The sequence below is a fragment of the Ranitomeya variabilis genome, chromosome 1 (assembly GCF_051348905.1).
Source record: "Ranitomeya variabilis isolate aRanVar5 chromosome 1, aRanVar5.hap1, whole genome shotgun sequence".
In the NCBI taxonomy this organism is placed as follows: Eukaryota; Metazoa; Chordata; class Amphibia; order Anura; family Dendrobatidae; genus Ranitomeya; species Ranitomeya variabilis.
Window position 1 is genome coordinate 1,104,047,026 of NC_135232.1, and position 22,104 is coordinate 1,104,069,129.

Below are 22,104 nucleotides of genomic sequence, written 5' to 3' on the forward strand. Positions count from 1 at the left end.
TTTTCTGCCTGAATTTCAAGATTGGGTTCCTCATAAAGCAACCCGAGCGCCAGAAAAAACGCATCAATATTTGCCAATGCCGGATCTCCTGGCGCTAACGAGAAAGCCCAATCCTGAGGGTCGCCCCGCAAGAAAGAGATAACAATTTTAACTTGCTGAGCTGAGTCTCCAGACGAACGGGGTCTCAGAGATAGAAACAATTTACAATTATTCCTGAAATTCCTAAACTTAAATCGGTCTCCAGAGAACAGTTCAGGAATAGGTATTTTAGGTTCAGACATAGGACTACTGGAAACAAAATCTTGAATGCCCTGCACACGAGCAGCAAGCTGATCCACACTAGTAATCAAAGTCTGGACATTCATGTCTGCAGCAAGCTCAAGCCACTCAGAGGTAAAGGGGAGGAAGAAAGAGGAAAAAAAAAACAACTCAGAATTTCCTTTCTTATTATCCCACTTCTGCAATGCATTAAACATTCACCTTCGGCCTGGCATACTGTTATGACCCCAATGGCAGAGGGTCTCAGAAGTTATAACCAAGTCTGCAAACACAAAAAACCAGCTTATAGGGCAGTGGTAACTAGGCTGACCATATACCTAATCCTAGCACCACAAATAGCAGCAGCCGGGGAACGTACCTACGTTGGTTCTAGACGTCTCGCGCCAGCCGGAGAACTAACTAACCCTAGAAGGGAAAAGATAGACCTTTCTTGCCTCCAGAGAAAAGACCCCAAAAGTTGGATACAAGCCCCCAACAAATAATAACGGTGAGGTAAGAAGAAAAGACAAACGTAAGAATGAACTAGGTTTTTAGCAAAGAGAGGCCCACTGACTAATAGCAGAATATAGTAAGATGACTTATACAGTCAGCAAAAACCCTATCAAAATTTCCACGCTGAATATTCAAGAACCCCCGAACCGTCTAACGGCCCGGGGGGAGAATATCAGCCCCCTAGAGCTTCCAGCAAAATCAGGAATCACATTTAGTGCAAGCTGGACAAAAAATAAGAGCAATGCAAATAACCAAAAAACAAGGAAGCAGGACTTAGCTTATTTTGCAAGAACCAGGACCAGCAGACAGGAGCAAACAGAAAGGAACTGATTACAACGATGCCAGGCACCAGACTGAAAATCCAGGAAGCTTAAATAGCAACACCCCTGGACTAACGAGCCAGGTGGGTACCAAGCTGAGGAAAGAAACTCAAAGTGTCATGTCGCTAGTGACCACAAGAGGGAGCCAAAAAATCCAATTCACAACAGAACCCGCACCGGAGTCCTTACTGTGTACGGACTGGTAGCTGAAGAAGCTGCGCTACCTCATAAAGACTTGGTCCCCTCTTAAAGGGGATGTTTACCTGTGCACTTATGAGTAGTACTGCCTTAAAACAGTAAAGTGATAATGATGTTTTGAAAGAAAGTAATAATGCTGATATGTAAACGTTAAATGTACAGGCGGTCCTGCAGACATAAAGAAGGAGAACGTAGAAAAGTTGAGTAGTATTATAATGTTTTATAAGAAAGTCTTTAGTGGATTGAGCGTGTACGTCCTTAAAGGCAATGTTAACTTATTGTTCAAAGTTTGCACTAAGTAGAATACCTGGTTGGTAGTGTTGAGCGATACCATCCGATACTTGAAAGTATCGGTATCGGAAAGTATCGGCCGATACCGGCAAAGTATCGGATCCAATCCGATACCGATACCCGATACCAATACAAGTCAATGGGACTCAAGTATCGGACGGTATCCCTGATGGTTCCCAGGGTCTGAAGGAGAGGAAACTCTCCTTCAGGCCCTGGGATCCATATTAATGTGTAAAAGAAAGAATTAAAATAAAAAATATTGCTATACTCACCTCTCCGACGCAGCCTGGACCTCACCGAGGGAACCGGCAGCGTTCTTTGCTTAAAATTCACGCGTTTACTTCCTTCCGTGAAGTCCCGGCTTGTGATTGGTCGTGTCGCCCATGTGGCCGCGACGCGACCAATCACAGCAAGCCGTGACGTAATTTCAGGTCCTTCAGGATTTTAAAATTACGTTCTGGCTTGTGATTGGTCGCGTCGCGGTCACATGGGCGACGCGACCAATCACAAGCCGTGACGTCATGGGAGGCAGGACACGCGCGCATTTTAAAATGCGCGCGTGTCCTGCCTCCCGTGACGTCCCGGCTTGTGATTGGTCGCGTCGCCCATGTGGCCGCGACGCGACCAATCACAGCAAGCCGTGACGTAATTTCAGGTCCTTCAGGATTTTAAAATTACGTTCTGGCTTGTGATTGGTCGGGTCGCGGTCACATGGGCGACGCGACCAATCACAAGCCGTGACGTCATGGGAGGCAGGACACGCACGCATTTTAAAATGCGCGCGTGTCCTGCCTCCCGTGACGTCACGGCTTGTGATTGGTCGCGTCGCGGTCACATGGGCGACGCGACCAATCACAAGCCGTGACGTCACGGCTTGTGATTGGTCGCGTCGCCCATGTGACCGCGACGCGACCAATCACAAGCCAGAACGTAATTTTAAAATCCTGAAGGACCTGAAATTACGTCACGGCTTGCTGTGATTGGTCGCGTCGCGGCCACATGGGCGGCACGCGACCAATCACAAGCCGGGACTTCACGGAAGGAAGTAAACGCGCGAATTTTAAGCAAAGAACGCTGCCGGTTCCCTCGGTGAGGTCCAGGCTGCGTCGGAGAGGTGAGTATAGCAATATTTTTTATTTTAATTCTTTCTTTTACACATTATTACATTAATGTTGTTTCGATACCGATACCCGATACCACAAAAGTATCGGATCACGGTATCGGAATTCCGATACCCGCAAGTATCGGCCGATACCCGATACTTGTGGTATCGGAATGCTCAACACTACCGGTTGGGTAAAAGAAAGTTATTTATAGCATGTTGCTGTAATATTTAACCATGTTTTGTAACGTTCAAGTGTCCTCACCTCCCATAAAGGGAAGCTCTATTCAAACTTGCTTATTGTTCCTGCATTTCAAAATTGTATATCTGTTTGCTAACCTGTATTGTTGTTTTCTTCCCAGTCCAGGAGTACTGGATTTAACCGGGGGGGGGGGGGAGTGCAGAGCCCCAGAGTCCTGGTCGTTGCAGTACTGAAGCTCTGCCGCTAAGGGGAGCTATGGTACGTCTGATGGCACTGAAGGAGTTCATCTGACCAGGTATCACATACACCAATACATTTCATAGTCGGGCCTCCAGGGGGAGCTAAGGGTGCTATTTATTAGGCCACTCCTCACCGTGTGGGTAAACTGGGGGTCAGGTAGGAAGTTAGTTGAGAAAGCTGACTGGGTTGGAACCAGGCAACACCTTGTGGCAGAGGGTGTTGTGGGGGAAGATTCGGTAGGGTCCCTGTCAGGTTTGGGACCCTGACAGAGGCCTGGCAACGAGAGAGAACGTCATGGGACCGTGCCTGCTCAGCATAGCGGCGGTGCCCTAAGAAAGGATCAGAAGCGAGATATATTGTGCTGAGTGAGAAACGAGATCAAAGCAAGAAAGAGAATACCAGTAGGAGTCGTGCTGTAACACCGAGGCAACATCCTACTGAGGCGCACAGCCGGCGGCTGGAACGCCAAGGAAGTATTTCTATATATAGCTTCAGGCAATACTTCAAACCAACGGCAGGACAGTCAGTCATAGGCGGGCTGTCTCACCTAAATCACCTAAGAAGACATAGGGGGCAACCTGTGGAGAGGGGCGACTCTAGGGTCCCGGAAGAGCTCCGAGCCTACCCGTCATACGGGTGCGTCCCAACCATAACACCGGGAGGGACGGATTAGCAGAACATCATCCAATCGAGTTGTGAGGGAACACGAGAAATAGACACAACAGTTGTGGGGACTTTCCGTAAGCACAGCAGGGGAGGACCACAACACATAGCGCTAGCAGGAATGCACAGATTTCCACCTGCAAAGAGAACTCTGGAGGTGCCATTGGACCGGCCGGACTTGCGCAGCCTGGTTAACCGTATTCCGGACTGAGGACCCAGAGATCTTCAGTAAAGAGGTAAAGAGACTGCAACCTGGTGTCCTCGTTATTTACTGCGACCGGTACTTCACAACTACACCACCATTTACCACCCTTTCACCGGACGTCCCCCTGGTAGGCAGGGTCACGGACCGGGTCTAGCCACCGTGACAACCCCAGAACAGAGACTCAGAGGCCCGGTACCGGGGTGCCCCTCGGCCCTGCGGCAGTGGGGGCGCTCCATAAGCACAGCAGGGGAGGACCGCAACACACAAGCGCTAGAAGGTAGGCACCGATTTCCACCTGCAAAGGGAACTCTGGAGGTGCCATCGGACCGGCCGGACTTGCGCAGCTCGGTTAACCGTATTCCGGACTGAGGATCCTGAGACCTTCAGTAAAGAGGTAAAGAGACTGCAAACTGGTGTCCTTGTTATTTACTGCGACCTACGCTGCACCACAACATCACCACCATCTACACTTTTCATTGGACGCCCCTCAGCAGGGTCACGGACCGGGTCTAGCCACCGTGACAACCCCAGAACAGAGACTCAGAGGCCCGGTACCGGGTACCCCTCGGCCCTGCGGCAGTGGGGGCGCCGCACCATCATACAGTGTTTGAGCCTATATTCAGTCTGGGAGCTACTGTGAAGGACATCATACACTGTGGGGGCCTTTTTACAGTGTGTTGGCTTAATATGGGGGCAATTATACAGTGTGGAGGCTACTGTGGGAACCGTTAAATGGTGTGGGTGCTATTGTGAGGGCCATTATATAGTATGGGAGCTATGATACATTGTGTAGATTATTGTGCTATGTTTTGGGATAGCTAGGAGCCCCTCATGTATATAGGGGAGCTGTGGGCTCTCATTATTCTGTGGATAGGGGAGGTGTGGGTTCAACATACTTCGTATAGAGAAGGTGGAGGCCCATCATACTGTGTATAGGGGAGGTGTGGGTCCATCAAACTGTGTATGGGGGTACTCATAAGTAGTGTTGAGCGATACCTTCCGATAATTGAAAGTATCGGTATCGGATAGTATCGGCCGATATCCGAAAAATATCGGATATCGCCGATACCGATACCCGATATCAATACAAGTCAATGGGACACAAGTATCGGAAGCTATCCTGGATGGTTCCCAGGGTCTGAAGGAGAGGAAACTCTCCTTCAGGCCCTGGGATCCGTATTCATGTAAAAAATAAAGAATTAAAATAAAAAATATGGATATACTCACCCCTCCGGCGGCCCCTGGACCTAGCGGTGTTAACCGGCAGCCTCCGTTCCTAAGAATGAGGAGTTTAGGACCTTCGATGACGTCGCGGCTTGTGATTGGTCGCATGACCGCTCATGTGACCGTTCACACGACCAATCACAAGCCGCGACGTCATCGCAGGTCCTAAACTCCTCATTCTTAGGAACGGAGGCTCCCGGTTACATCGGTAAGGTCCAGGGGCCGCCGGAGGGGTGAGTATATCCATATTTTTTATTTTAATTCTTTATTTTTTACATGAATATGGATCCCAGGGCCTGAAGGAGAGTCTCCTCTCCTCCAGACCCTGGGAGCCATACACTGGGAACTTCCGATTCCGATTTCCGATATCACAAAAATATCGGAACTCGGTATCGGAATTCCGATACAGCAAATATCGGCCGATACCCGATACTTGCGGTATCGGAATGCTCAACACTACTCATAAGACATTATTAAATGTTAAGAACCATTATTGTTATAGGGGCACTCATGGTATTGTGAACGTCAAAGGTGCACATGGGGCATTATTACTTTCTAGGGGTGAAATGTGGACATTGATTTCTAGGGCACTTATGGAACGCCCGCCAGGGCCCTGAGGATATTTGGTACTGGGTCAGCTTAAAAGGGGATGTTACGGTGGCAGCGACCCGGTCCGTGGCCCTGGGTGCTCATGTTAAAGGGAAAGTTTTTAAAGGGGTTTTAAGAATAAAGTTTGTTTGTGACGCCACCTGTGGTATTTGGTCAGTGGGGACTGACGCTGCTTAAAGAGGACCACTGGCGTGATGTTAAGGCAGCTGAGATGGTATAACTTCCCACAGGTGAAGTATGTCCCCAGAGCTCCCGGTGTATAGATGAGGATGGTGAGTGGTGCAGTAAAGAACGGAGGACACAGGTGTGCAGTCTCTTTACTTTGTTTACTGATGGTAGCAGGCAGCCACTGTCCAGGGCACGAGATCCCAGGTACAGGCAGGGCCAGGCTGGCTTGGAAGCGAATTCAGAGTCCCCTTTACCAGGTGCAGAGGAAAGCCTTCCTACTAGTGCTTTGGTGTTGTAGTTCCTTACTGCCTATGGTTTCTGAAAAGGTCCTCACAGTTCTCTCTCTGTCCTCCTTAAAGGTGGGACACAAACCCGTATGACAGGTGGCTTGAGCCTTTTTACAGGGTCTCTATCACGACCCGAGCTCTATGTGCCACTGTGCCTCCTGGGTATTAGTGCGGACAGGTTACTTGTAGTCCAGCTGTCCTGCCGGTTTTAGCTGTGCCTCTTAGGCCTCTTTCACACTTCCGTTTTTTGGCATCAGTCACGTCCATAGTTTTTAGAAAAAAACGGATTCAGCAAATGTTTCTGCTGGATCCGTTTTTTTCTCATAGACTTGTATTAGCGACGAATTGTGATGGATGGCCTTCCATTTCATCCCTCGTGTGACAGATCATCGTAAAATTGCTGTCCATCGGGCGGAGAATACGTACATAGGAACTTTTTTTTGTACATCAAAAAGTCAAGCAGTTACGGATCCTGCACCATCCGTCATTGGCTATAATGGAAGCATAAGGGCGCAGGATTTGTCGCCGTTCGTCAAAAGACGGTATCCAGCGATGGATTCAGTCTTTTGAAACTGAGCATGCCTGGAAGAATTTCCAGTCAGGGAAATTTTCTCTCGTTCTCTCTCTCTCTCTCTTCTTAATAGTGATGCTGCCTATGCATGGCGAGGATTGGGAAGGCTGCGGGGCCTTCGGAAGGTGAGAATATCACGATTTTTTAAATTATTTTTAACATTATATCTTTTTACTATTGATGCTGCATAGGCAGCATCAATGGTAAAAAGTTGGTCACACTTGTCAAAAACTATGTTTGACAAGTGTGACCAACCTATCAGTTTTCCAAGCAATGCTACAGATCGCTTGGAAAACGCTAGCATTCTGCAAGCTAATTATGCTTGCAAAATGCTAGTGATAGCCTTAAAACTACCTTGACGGATCCGTCAAAAAAACGGATTCAGTGCATCAGTTTTTTACAACCTGCACAGGATCCGTCTTTTCAACACTGACAGACTGTGACTGATTGTAAAAAATGGATGTGTGAAAGAGGCCTTAGACTCCGACACAACCTCGGTCTTCCGGCTACCAGTAACTGCGCTCTGCAGGGAGATAACCCAATCACAGCTGTCCTCCCCAGTTGTCACTCACCTGTGCTTCACTCTCCTGCACGTTCGCTACAATCTGTTCTTTCCTTCTGTATTCTCTTTCTCCAGGAGCTGCAACTCTTTCTCGTGGCTGCACGGCCCCTCAGTCCTTTAGCTCCCTTTCTGCCAGGAGCTGCAGACTCCCACGTCTGCTCAGCTATACTCCTTTCTTACCAGCTCCGCCTAGCTGATGTTCCTCGACGAGCTCCCTTCTGGCAATCTCACTCTAGCCACCTCTGACAGGGAGCTCCCACTTAGCACATCTTCCTGCTTCACTGTCCTCTCACCAGCTAACTTTCCCTCCAGACCAGAATGTATATCTATGGATGCTCCCCTTAAACCGGGTTTAAAGCCCCCCCCCTTCTGGCCTGGAGTGTGAACATGTTGTATGTTTGTGGTTACCTGATAAAAGAGATCTTCCTTCGCTTCCAAGCATAACATCACTCTCCCCGTGAAGAAAGCAATGCCACTGTGACAACCATGACCATGGGGCATCACACTTACAGAGGGCATTAATATTTTCTAGGGGGCAATTTTATCATGTAGAGGGAGCAAAGGAGACACTTTACTATGTAATTAGCACAATAATGGGCATTACTATGTGGTGCAGGAAGAGGATCATTGTTTTTGTACCACATAGTAAGTGCAGTAATTAGATACACATACAGCAGCAGTGGATTTGGGGTAGCAGCAGAATGAATAGATTTTGCAGGTTTGGAATAAATGGTGAAGGTACAGGAATTGTGAGAAATCAAAAGTGTCTTTGTTGTAGTCTCTTCAGACTAGTTATGGCTGGAGAAGTTGTTGTTTCTGTCTAAGCACGGTCTGAGCAAGTGGAAAAGTGAATGACTCCATCAGAAAGAATGTCCTCTGTGTAAGTCACCATCTATAACTGTGCTGTAATCTTTTATATGTTCTGTAGGACTGCCACTATATGTCACTATATGGCAGTAATATCAGTGTTGGTCTTTGAGTAGAGATTTTTTTCAGCAACAACATTGTCATACCCCCTCCCCCACCCCCATCCCATCCCCGCTAATAAGGATAAAACTTTTCCTTTCAACCAATTGGGTGTATACCACAGACTTTTTCTGTGAGTGAATCTGTGTTTTGGTTGGCCAGAATCAGAGTAGAAAGACAAAGGCCAGATGAGAATTTCTGGATAAACATCCAGTTGGTTGAAACATTTTTTGTTTCACTATACTGCTGTCACCTATATCTCTCCTCTCTCTCATTATACTGCTGTCAGCTTCATCTCTCCAATGTCTCTCACGATATTGCTGTCAGCTTCATCTCGCCTCTCTCATTGTTCTGCTGTCTGCTTCATCTCTCTCTCACTTTACTGCTGTCAGATTCATTTCCTCTCATACTATACTATTGTCAGCTTCATCTCTTCTCTCACTATTCTACTGTCAGCTTCCTCTCTTCTCTTTCACTATACTGCTATCAGCTTAGTTTCTCCTCTCACTCACTATACTGCTATCACCTTCATCTCTTCTCTCCAACTATACTGCTGTCAGATTCATCTCACCTCTCTCATTGTTCTACTGTCAGCTTTATCTCTTCTTTCTTTTACTATATTGCTGTCAGTTTCATCTCTTCTCTCTCACTGTTTGCTGTCAGCTTCATCTCCTCTCTCACAATTCTACTGTCAGTTTCGTCTCTTCTCTTTCACACTATTCTACTGTCAGCTTCATCTCTTCTCTCTCACTGTTTGGTGTCAGCTTCATCTCTTCTCTTTCACACTATTCTACTGTCAGCTTCATCTCTTCTCTCTCGCTATTCTACTGTCAGCTTCATCTCTTCTCTCTCGCTATTCTACTGTCAGCTTCATCTCTTCTCTCTCGCTATTCTACTGTCAGCTTCATCTCTTCTCTCTCACTGTTCTGCTGTCAGTTTCATCTCTGTCTTGCTATTCTGCTGTCAGCTTCATCTCTTCTCTCTCTCTCACTATTCGGCTGTCAGTTTCATCTCTTCTATCTCACTATTCTACTGTCAGTTTCATCTCTCTCTCGCTATTCTGCTGTCAGTTTCATCTCTCTCTCACTGTTCTGCTGTCAGTTTCATCTCTCTCTCACTATTCAGCTGTCAGTTTCATCTCTCTCTCACTGTTCTGCTGTCAGTTTCATCTCTCTCTCACTATTTTACTGTCAGTTTCATCTCTCTCACTGTTCTGCTGCCAGTTTCATCTCTTTCTCACTGTTCTGCTGTCAGTTTCATCTCTCTCGCTATTCTGCTGTCAGTTTCATCTCTTCTCTCTCACTGTTCTGCTGTCAGTTTCATCTCTTCTCTCTCACTGTTCTGCTGTCAGCTTCATAATTTGCTTTTCTTGAACTTTACTTTACCCAGGATTCAAACTCACAACCTGTTGCATAGCAGGAAGTACAGTAGCTTTAGCAGTGGGCCACAGGCTGCATTGCAAAGTATAGCAGGGCTTTTTTCTGTCTAACGATCTAAATGGTATCTTGTACTGGTCTATAGAGATGATGGTCTATATACCAGTACCTTTTTTCTCTAAAATTACTACAAGTAAGAAAAACACATTGTGTAAATGCAGATAAAATGGTTGCAAGTGCAGCGCCCCAGAGTCCTGGTCGTTGCAGTAATGTCGCTCTGCCACTAAGGGGAGTGATGTTACGTCTGATGGCACTGAAGGAGTTCATCTGATCAGGTATCACAGACACCAATACATTTCACAGTCTGGCCTCCAGGGGGAGCTAAGGGTACTATGTATTAGGCCACTCCTTACAGTCTGGTAAAACTGGGGGTTAGATAGGAAGTTAGATCAGAAAGCTGACTGGGTCGGAACCAGGCAACACCTTGTGGCAGAGGGTGTTGCAGGGGAAGATTCGGAGGGGTCCCTGTCAGGGGTGGGATCCTGACAGAGGCCTAGAGAACAGAGAGAACGTTACGGGACCGCGCCTGCACGATATAGCGGCGGTGCCCCAAGAAAGGACAAGAAGCGAGGTTTATTGTGCTGAGTGAGAAACGAGATCAACGCAACAAGGAGAATACCAGTAGGAGTCGTGCTGTAAGACGAGGCAACATCCTACTGAGGCACATAACCGGTGGCCGGAACGCCGAGGAAGTATTAGGCTCCAGGCAATACTTCAAACCTACGGCAGGACAGTCAGTTAGAGGCGGGCTGTCTCACCCAATTGACCTAGGAAGACACAGGGGGGTAACAACAGGAGTGGGGCGACGCTAGAGTCCCGGAAGAGCTCCGAGCCTCCCCGTCATACGGGTGCGTCCTAACCTTAACATCTGGGGACGCGGAAGAACATCTGAATCGAGTTGTGAGGGAATACGAGAAACAGACACAACAGTTGTGGGGACTATCCCGTAAGCACAGCAGGGGAGGACCACAACACACAAGCGCTAGAAGGTAGGCACAGATTTCCACCTGAAAAGGGAGCTCTGGATGTGCCATTGGACCGGCCGGACTTGCGCAGCCCGGTTAACCGTATTCCGGATTGAGGACCCTGAAGCCTTCAGTAAAGAGGTAAAGAGACTGCAACCTGGTGTCCTCGTTATTTACTGTGACCGGCACTTCACCGCACCATAACATCATCCTATACCTCCACCTTCATTGTACGCCCCTCAGCAGGGTCACGGACTGGGTCTAGCCACCCCAGAGCAGAGACTCAGAGGTCCGGTACTGGGTACCCCTCGGCCCTGCGGCAGTGGGGGCGCTACAAACTTGGCGTCACGAACAGGATCTACTTAAGCATGAAGAATCAGGTCATGTGTGCCTTGGAACTGTGATTTACTGTGCTTGGACTGAGATTTATTACAAGGACTGTGCATTGCCACTTGCCGCCAAAAGTTCCTGCCAAAAACCGCCGCCATTGCAGCGCCACAGGGAGCGCAGAGGGAGAAGAAGGGTGTGCTATGGGAGGAGACTACCAAAGCGGCGCCAAAAGTAGCGACCGCCCCCTCCAACTCCTGCTGCGAGATGACGACCTGCCCAGCAGCGGAGGAAGACCGCCCCCCGATTTGCAACGGCGGGAACGAGAGGAAGAGGGAGCTCGACCCCGGAGAAATGGCAGAGCCAGGTGCATGCGTTGCCGCCGGATGTCGGACAGTGATGATGATCAGCAAGTGCCCGAGCGACGGCGAAGTGATCTAGGCTTGCCCTCACCCACCAAAGGCGGACCCGCGGTCACCGCAGCGGAAGGATCTGAACTCCTTGGAGCCGCCGGCGGAGGAGCCGAGCCTACCTATCCCGACCACGGAGCCATGGAGGGCGGAGCCATATTGGGAGGCCATCTTGGAGGAGCCACGGTCCGGGCTGCAGCCGATTCCAGCGTCCTTGTCAACGGAACAGATCGACATCGGTGGAATCACATCAGGCGCAGGTATGGAAGACGCCCCTGCCCCCCTGACCGATCCTACTCCCCCGACTGATCCCGCTCCCGCGACCGATCCTCATCCCAACAGTAACCGCCTCTTCTCGGTTGAGCGGGTAATCCTAACCCCCGACACGATGGGGAAGCTGGTACCTCCACTACCGACCAAGATGGGAGAACCCATAGACGTGGGCCCAGACGGGGTGATCCTCCGGTGGGACACCCCCTGGATCGAGCCGGATGGAGCTCGGGGGTAAGGCCTCATCCTTGCTGTGCTCACTTGGGAGCAGTATAAACAATGTCTGATCCTACATTGGAAAAACCGAAACGAGACAGAACCACTTGATATGCCAAAAATGCAACGCAGAAAGCCTGCGCACGGCAGGAAAGACGAGGTAAAGCGGGGAACTGTGCTGGCCTTCCACCCGAAGAGGGGTTGGGGCTCCATACAGGAACCAGGACTACCGGCTGACGTCTTCGTTACTAGTTACAACGTGAAAACTCCCTGCTGCAACCGAGATGGTGACCCATTGCAAAGGGGGGATCAGGTGACCTACACCCGCCACCGGAATGCACAAGGATGGTGCGCTCGGAACGTCCAACGATGTGAGCCTGAGGGAGCGTCACCTGTTGCCCCGACCATGACTGATCCGGACTTGACAGATCTTGTTACTATTACCACCGTCCGCCTTGTAGCGGCTACTGAACTTGCAAGCAGGGTTAGCCTTCAAATCCAGACACCGGGTGATCTGACGGCACCTGAGAGACCAACCACCGGAACTGACATTGCATCGGCCGGGGACCAAAGACCGCCCCCTGTGCTGCCAGAAACTGAGTAAGCAAGAATGCTTTATAAATGTAAATAGTTAACTGTTTGTTTTCCTGCTTTTTGCTACTTTAAACCCGACCAGGGTTAACTCTTAAAGGGATCCCTTTGTTTACCCGGGATCCCTTCTTCTGCTTTTTGTTTTTGTTTCCTGTTTATTCATCATTGAAAGAACTGCTGAATCATGAACAATGCATGATTACAAACTTTTTGTACATAGTTTGCACCTTCTTAAAGGTGCTCTCTACTGGTTTTACACAAAGAAAGGACTCTTTGCGAAAACACTGGTCTTGGAACCAGCACCGGAGTCCTTACTGCGAACGGACTTGCAGCTTGAGAAGTTGCACTACCTCATAGAGACTTGGTTCCCTCTTAAAGGGAATGTTCACATATTGCACTTATGAACAGTGTTGCCTTAAGATGGTTAAATGGCAATAATGTCTTGACAGAAGGAGTTAAATGTAGTTAACTAGTTGATTGTAAGAAATGTTTAATAATGTTGATAGAAGAATGAGGACGGAAAGTGAACCCATACGTGGTTAGTCAGTGAGTCCTCCTAGGAGCCATACAGAGATGGCTCAGTAATCCTGAACTGAAAGATGGATGATAAGTTCTATACTGTGTATAGTAGCGGAAAGGCAGAAGGCCCAGGCGGAAAGGGGCGGTCCTGTAACAGAAAGGAGAGGTAGCAGGCCTGGAGCCAATAGGACAGGCGGTCCTGCAGATGTAAAGAAGGAGAATGCAGAAAAGTTGCTTAGTATTATAATGTTTTATAAGAAAGTCTTTAGTGGATTCAGCGTGTACGTCCTTAAAGGCAATGTTAAATTAATGTTCAAAGTTTGCACTAAGTAGAATACCCGGTAGGGTAAGAAGTTATTTATAGCATGTTACTTATAGTATTTAACCATGTTTGTAACGTTCAAGTGTCCTTACCTCCCATAAAGGGAAGCTCTGTTCAAATTTGCTTATTGTTACTGCATTTCTTAAATTGTATGTCTTTTTGCTGACATGTATTGTTGTTTTCTTCCCAGTCCAGGAGTACTGGATTTAACCGGGGGGGAGTGCAGCGCCCCAGAGTCCTGGTCGTTGCAGTAATGTCGCTCTGCCACTAAGGGGAGTGATGTTACATCTGATGGCACTGAAGGAGTTCATCTGATCAGGTATCACAGACACCAATACATTTCACAGTCTGGCCTCCAGGGGGAGCTAAGGGTACTATGTATTAGGCCACTCCTCACAGTCTGGTAAAACTGGGGGTTAGATAGGAAGTTAGATCAGAAAGCTGACTGGGTTGGAACCAGGCAACACCTTGTGGCAGAGGGTGTTGCAGGGGAAGATTCGGAGGGGTTCCTGTCAGGGGTGGGATCCTGACAGAGGCCTAGCGAACAGAGAGAACGTTACGGGACCGCGCCTGCACGATATAGCGGCGGTGCCCCAAGAAAGGACAAGAAGCGAGGTTTATTGTGCTGAGTGAGAAACGAGATCAACGCAACAAGGAGAATACCAGTAGGAGTCGTGCTGTAAGACGAGGCAACATCCTACTGAGGCGCATAACCGGTGGCCGGAACGCCGAGGAAGTATTAGGCTCCAGGCAATACTTCAAACCTACGGCAGGACAGTCAGTTAGAGGTGGGCTGTCTCACCCAATTGACCTAGGAAGACACGGGGGGTAACAACAGGAGTGGGGCGACGCTAGAGTCCCGGAAGAGCTCCGAGCCTCCCCGTCATACAGTTGTGGGGACTATCCCGTAAGCACAGCAGGGGAGGACCACAACACACAAGCGCTAGAAGGTAGGCACAGATTTCCACCTGAAAAGGGAGCTCTGGATGTGCCATTGGACCGGCCGGACTTGCACAGCCCGGTTAACCGTATTCCGGATTGAGGACCCTGAAGCCTTCAGTAAAGAGGTAAAGAGACTGCAACCTGGTGTCCTCGTTATTTACTGTGACCGGCACTTCACCGCACCATAAAATCATCCTATACCTCCACCTTCATTGTACGCCCCTCAGCAGGGTCACGGACCGGGTCTAGCCACCGTGACCACCCCAGCGCAGAGACTCAGAGGCCCGGTACCGGGTACCCCTCGGCCCTGCGGCAGTGGGGGCGCTACACATGTATTTAATATATGTTCCTAATATGAGCATTACTGTATATGGAGCTCCAGATAAATCCATGTAAGCATAGTTATAATTTTTACCATTCATGTTTCAATCAAGAAAAAAAATTAACCTAGAGGAAGTACCCTGTGTCCTCTTACCTGTGAATGATGTGGTGTTTTTGTAAGTAATCCAGGGCCAGTGATAATTCACATATATAAAGTTTCACAGCCTCCTCACTAAAATGCACGTTCTGCTGCAAATGATAGCGCAGATCTCCTCCCAGAAGAAGATCTACAACCATAAACATGTCTTCTTCATCCTGGAAAGAATACCTAAGAAAAATAAAGTGATTATTATAACATGTTCACTATTGTTATTATAAAGGAAAGAATTGAGAGCACATGTGACGCAGATGCGGTATATGTACAGGCATGAAGGGCAATAGGAACAGGCTATTGAAAGTAATATAGAAGTGCATTAAATAGGTATTTTACGTTGCAAAGACAATTTAAGCATTGCACACAGAAAAGTTATGCACTTTTTCTAAACTTTAATATTTTTGCTTGCAGTCATTGAATTGAAGCTTTTATTGCTTAAGTCTACTAGGATTTGAATGACCATAAAGTAAACTAAAAAACTATAAACCGGTAACTTTACATTCTGAAAATCTTTATATCTTTCACTTTGCATGCTGATGGATAAAACATTTTATTTAATTCAACACTGAAAAACTACTTTCTTTTTGCAGGCTGAGTTGAATTTTTGTAGGTGAAATGTTTTAGTACACATATATATTAGCATTAAATTTATTTTAATTTTAATTAACAAAGCACCTAAAAATTATCCCATGGCTATCACATTTTTGCAAAATTAATTTACAATTATAATTAATTGGAATTCAAGAGCATTCAACATTTTTTCCCAAAACTCTTCTTGCTTTCATTTGCATTCAGAAAAGATGTAGGACAGGTGCAGATGAGCCTTTTTGCTGTCCATGTTGGACCAATTGAAGTCTATGAGGCCATGCACATGTCCAAAAATTATCGCTGCGTGCCCCAGATTGATTCAGTATTTGAATAAGGCCGGGGTCACACTAGACCGTAATACGGACGAGTGCTATGCGATAAAAAATCGCATAGCACTCGGCCCAATGTTAACCTATGGTGCAGCTCCCATCATCCGATATTTTCTCCACCGTATTCAGGATCCGAGTGAAATCGCAGCATGCTGCGATTGTCAGCGTATCTCGGCCTAGACTCGCCACTGAAAGTCTATGGGGGCAAGAATAAATCGGATTACACACGGACCATGCGTGTGCATTGCGAGAAATACGCAGCGGTGTTCTATTGAAAAGCCGGTAATTCAATTGCCGGCTTTTCATTTCTCCTTCACAAACCCGACAGGATATGAGACATGGTTTACATACAGTAAACCATCTCATATCCCCCTTTTTTTTGCATATTCCACACTACTAATGTTAGTAGTGTGTATGTGCAAAATTTGGGCGCTGTAGCTGTTCAAATAAAGGGTTAAATAGCGGAAAAAATTGGCGTGGGCTCCCGCGCAATTTTCTCCACCAGAATGGTAAAGCCAGTGACTGAGGGCAGATATTAATAGCCAGGAGAGGGTCCATGGTTATTGCCCCCCCCCGTGGCTACAAACATCTGCCCCCAGCCACCCCAGAAAAGGCACATCTGGAAGATGCGCCTATTCTGGCACTTGGCCACTCTCTTCCCACTCCCGTGTAGCGGTGGGATATGGGGTAATGAAGGGTTAATGCCACCTTGCTATTGTAAGGTGACATTAAGCCAGATTAATAATGGAGAGGCGTCAATTATGACACCTCTCCATTATTAATCCAATTGTCTGAAAGGGTTAAAAAACACACACACACATTATTAAAAATTATTTTAATGAAATAAACACACAGGTTGTTTTAATATTTTATTTTTCTCTCAATCCATCAGAACACCCTCACTTAGCAAAATAATAAACCCACAAGATACATACCTTCAGATGAACTGTCACGTCCCACGAAGTAATCCATCTGAAGGGGTTAATTATTTTACAGCCATGAGCTGCGCTAAAGCACTCGCTCGTGTCTGTAATCCCAGGGTAATGAAAGGAAATCTGAGTGATCTCTACTTACATTGAGTTGCGGTGATGCGCCCTCTGGTGGATGAACTCATATGAACTCGAGCGTGGGAACTTTTCCAAGGCTCCAGTTCATGAGTTCATCCACCAGAGGGCGCCTCACCGCAACTCAATGTAAGTAAAGATCACTCAGATTTCCTTTCATTACCCGGGGATTACAACCACGAGCGAGTGCTTTAGCGCAGCTCCTGGCTGTAAAATAATTAACCCCTTCAGATGGATTACTTCGTGGGACGTGACAGTTCATCTGAGGGTATGTATCTTGTGGGTTTATTATTTTGCCAAGCGAGGGTGTTCTGATGGATTGAGAGAACAATAAAATACTAAAACAACCTGTGTGTTTATTTCATTAAAATAATTTTTAATAATGTGGGTGTGTGTTTTTTAACCCTTTCAGACAATTGGATTAACAATGGATAGGTGTCATAATTGACGCCTCTCCATTATTAATCTGGCTTAATGTCACCTTACAATAGCAAGGTGGCATTAACCCTTCATTACCCCATAGCCCACCACTACACGGGAGTGGGAAGAGAGTGGCCAAGTGCCAGAATAGGCGCATCTTCCAGATGTGCCTTTTCTGGGTTGGCTGGGGGCAGATGTTTGTAGCCACGGGGGGCCAATAACCATGGACCCTCTCTAGGCTATTAATATCTGCCCTCAGTCACTGGCTTTACCACTCTGGCGGAGAAAATTGAGCGGGAGCCCACGCCAATTTTTTCCGCGATTTAACCCTTTATTTGAGCAGCTACAGCGCCCAAATTTTGCACATACACACTACTAACATTAGTAGTGTGGAATATGCAAAAATTAAAGGGGATATGAGATGGTTTACTGTATGAAAACCATGTCTCATATCCTGTCGGGTTTAGGCAGGAGAAATGAAAAGCCGGCAAGTGAATTACCGGCTTTTCACAGATATCGCGCTGAAGTAAATATAAATACAGAATATATATATATGTGTCTCAATGACATATATATATATATATATATATATATATATATATATATATATATATATATATATATATACAGTGGGGCAAAAAAGTATTTAGTCAGTCAGCAATAGTGCAAGTTCCACCACTTAAAAAGATGAGAGGCGTCTGTAATTTACATCATAGGTAGACCTCAACTATGGGAGACAAACTGAGAAAAAAAAATCCAGAAAATCACATTGTCTGTTTTTTTATCATTTTATTTGCATTTTATGGTGGAAAATAAGTATTTGGTCAGAAACAAACAATCAAGATTTCTGGCTCTCACAGACCTGTAACTTCTTCTTTAAGAGTCTCCTCTTTCCTCCACTCATTACCTGTAGTAATGGCACCTGTTTAAACTTGTTATCATATCAGTATAAAAAGACACCTGTGCACACCCTCAAACAGTCTGACTCCAAACTCCACTATGGTGAAGACCAAAGAGCTGTCAAAGGACACCAGAAACAAAATTGTAGCCCTGCACCAGGCTGGGAAGACTGAATCTGCAATAGCCAACCAGCTTGGAGTGAAGAAATCAACAGTGGGAGCAATAATTAGAAAATGGAAGACATACAAGACCACTGATAATCTCCCTCGATCTGGGGCTCCACGCAAAATCCCACCCCGTGGGGTCAGAATGATCACAAGAACGGTGAGCAAAAATCCCAGAACCACGCGGGGGGGGGGGGACCTAGTGAATGAACTGCAGAGAGCTGGGACCAATGTAACAAGGCCTACCATAAGTAACACACTACGCCACCATGGACTCAGATCCTGCAGTGCCAGACGTGTCCCACTGCTTAAGCCAGTACATGTCCGGGCCCGTCTGAAGTTTGCTAGAGAGCATTTGGATGATCCAGAGGAGTTTTGGGAGAATGTCCTATGGTCTGATGAAACCAAACTGGAACTGTTTGGTAGAAACACAACTTGTCGTGTTTGGAGGAAAAAGAATACTGAGTTGCATCCAACAAACACCATACCTACTGTAAAGCATGGTGGTGGAAACATCATGCTTTGGGGCTGTTTCTCTGCAAAGGGGCCAGGACGACTGATCCGGGTACATGAAAGAATGAATGGGGCCATGTATCGTGAGATTTTGAGTGCAAACCTCCTTCCATCAGCAAGGGCATTGAAGATGAAACGTGGCTGGGTCTTTCAACATGACAATGATCCAAAGCACACCGCCAGGGCAACGAAGGAGTGGCTTCGTAAGAAAAATTTCAAGGTCCTGGAGTGGCCTAGCCAGTCTCCAGATCTCAACCCTATAGAAAACCTTTGGAGGGAGTTGAAAGTCCGTGTTGCCAAGCGAAAAGCCAAAAACATCACTGCTCTAGAGGAGATCTGCATGGAGGAATGGGCCAACATACCAACAACAGTGTGTGACAACCTTGTGAAGACTTACAGAAAACGTTTGACCTCTGTCATTGCCAACAAAGGAAATATTACAAAGTATTGAGATGAAATTTTGTTTCTGACCAAATACTTATTTTCCACCATAAAATGCAAATAAAATGATAAAAAAAACAGACAATGTGATTTTCTGGATTTTTTTTCTCAGTTTGTCTCCCATAGTTGAGGTCTACCTATGATGTAAATTACAGACGCCTCTCATCTTTTTAAGTGGTGGAACTTGCACTATTGCTGACTGACTAAATACTTTTTTGCCCCACTGTATATACATATATATACATATACTGTATATATGTTTTACCGAACATTTGAGCACATAAATCCATTAGATGTCGGTTTTGCAAGCCTGCGAGAAAAACTCGCAGTACGGATGCCATATGGATTACATACGGAGGATGCCATGCGCAAAATACGCTGACACACCCTGCCTACGGATGACATACGGATCACTATTTTGGGGACTTTTCTGCGTATTACGGCCGTAAAAATACGGACCGTTTTTTTATACGTTGTGTGTGTCCCCGGCCTAACACTCAGCCATGCAAGTCAATGAGGCCATGGAATACATCGGACAGCACTCGGATGATATCCAAGTACACCCTGATTTCCGCACATTAACACAATGGAGAAGACGGAGACATTTTTTCTCCGTCTTCTCATCTGAGAGAATCAAATAACACTTTGCTGACACTCTGATGAGACTCTGACCAGAGTTTCATCAGTGTGTTATTTGCACAATTGGCTCGATTCTCATGGTGCACCATTAGAGTGCCAGAGGAACTTCCGGAGAACCCAGATTTTGAAACAATGTTTGGTCCAGAGGACCAGCAAACAATGGAATATAGAGGAGATATTAAGCAGTCATCACCTTCATCTATTTCTTAGGAGTCAAAAGCAAACAGAGCTTTTCAAAATAATTTAATGATGCCGCATCCGTTTTTTTTAAGTCACTCTCTTTTTTTCCGCCTTATGGCCTTATGGCATTCGTTGAAGGTTTTTGCGTCAAATTCTTCTAAATGGCACTTGTGGATCATGAATTTTAACCAAAATCAAAATAGTTTTTTATTTTTGTGTACCTTTTGTGCAAATTTTGTAGAGCAAGACGACACGTTTCATAAAATGTTTGAAAATTTGCTCCAAAATTTCCAGACATTGAAATTTAAAGGAACGTTTTGCAACTTTTTTTTAAAAAAAAGCTGGAATATAAAAACTATGGCCACGTTGACAAACGTTGAAAGAAAACAATCAAATACATAAAACAGACTTAAAAAAGTCTAAATAGAAGAATTTGGCTCAAATTTAAAATAGAAATACACCACAATATAATTAATGTCATGAAATGAGGTAGGTATTCACATTAAGTACCTAATATATTACACATACAGTAGAGGAAAGGAAAGAAATATATCATAAAATATAAATCTTATATAATTTATATACAAAACACAACACAATTATTTATATGATACCACTTTTCTGATATGTTTGTCGTGAACGTTCTTTGCATTGCATCCCAATATTTTAATATACCATACACTTTTATCTTTTTTGTATCAAATAAAATTATTTATTTTATGATATTTTTATTTTTTTATGTGACCATTCACTAATTTCCTCTAGGTGTAGCACATTAAAATTAGGCTAAAAAATATCAAAAACTAGACAAAAAAATAGGCAAAAATGCAATAAATGAGAAAGTTCCACAACTTTATATTAGCTGTCCGTATTCAGTGCCTAAACTTAAATGAAATGTTGCTGTGATTATATCGCTATATATCAATGTACTAAATGAAAAATGAGTTTTCAATTAATTATGACAAATCCCCCCCAAAGTGGATGTCACTCCGAGATTTCCTATTCCCCCTTCATGATGTAACTGTATTTTTCAAAGCTCCTTATCAGCTTAGCGTCAGATAGCATACACGAAAGTGGATTGATTTTGAACAAGTAAAGTTGATTATATTTAGTTTTATTTATAACTTGGATTTGTGATTTACAACAGTGAGACATATATCCAATTACGGTACTCCATACACTGGAGAATGAAAAGTGATGTAACCAGATAGAGAGACAAGAATGGAATCATGAACTGAATGTCACGGGGGAACTGCGTAGACTAAGGTAGGTTACCCGGGCCCCTGCGATATCCCTCAGGCTAGGGAAACCCTGTCTGTCCCTTTCCCAGAAGTTACACTAAAGGTGTGCATGTCTGGGCCGCCAGGCCTGACCCTGACTCCTGTTTCAGCCCTATGCTGAAACCACCTCCCGCCACCCAGTGAAGAGACCACACACCAATTCCCACAGAAAGCACAGACAGGGAAAACTGAAAAACGCACCTTGCCGCAGACACACAGGAATACACTATAATGTGCACAGGGCAAAACAAATACAAATAGGAAGGAGGAATATGACAAAGGATTATACACCACCAGATACAATATTCCTGCAACAAGACCACCACTCCAGACCGGAATCACCAGGCATAAAGCAAAAGCTATAATCGGCGACGCCCAAAGTCCAGCGCGACTATTTAAAGGCCGTGGACGTGACCCAGCCTCCAACCTGATTACCAGCTAGATTAACCCTGAGCAAGCTGGATAAAATCTAGCCGACGCCAATGAGAGTGTAGTGGACGTAAGTGGAATTACTGCTGTCTGTCGGATGCCCTAGTGTGGAGGTTGACATTGATGGACCTAGATCTTTTTTCCACCTACGTAACTATGTAAAATGGGCTTAATTTTGATGAATGATCGATTGCCCTATGTTATAGGCTGGAATTCTGACAATGTGGATGTGCCTCTTGATGCTCACGAAATTTGTGAACGTCAGAGCTGAACAATGGCTCGTCTTTCTCTCTGTGACGCAGCAG

General features: G+C 45.9%; 1 protein-coding gene across 1 annotated transcript in view; it reads right to left on the bottom strand.

Moving 5' to 3' along the window:
• The window catches only part of STK32B (serine/threonine kinase 32B), a 314,328-nt gene that overhangs the window by 136,950 nt on the left and 155,274 nt on the right, over positions 1 to 22,104 (bottom strand). The window contains exon 4 of the mRNA XM_077280130.1: positions 14,853 to 15,026. Coding sequence (XP_077136245.1) covers positions 14,853 to 15,026 — 174 coding nt within the window. The remainder of the gene's footprint in view (positions 1 to 14,852; positions 15,027 to 22,104) is intronic.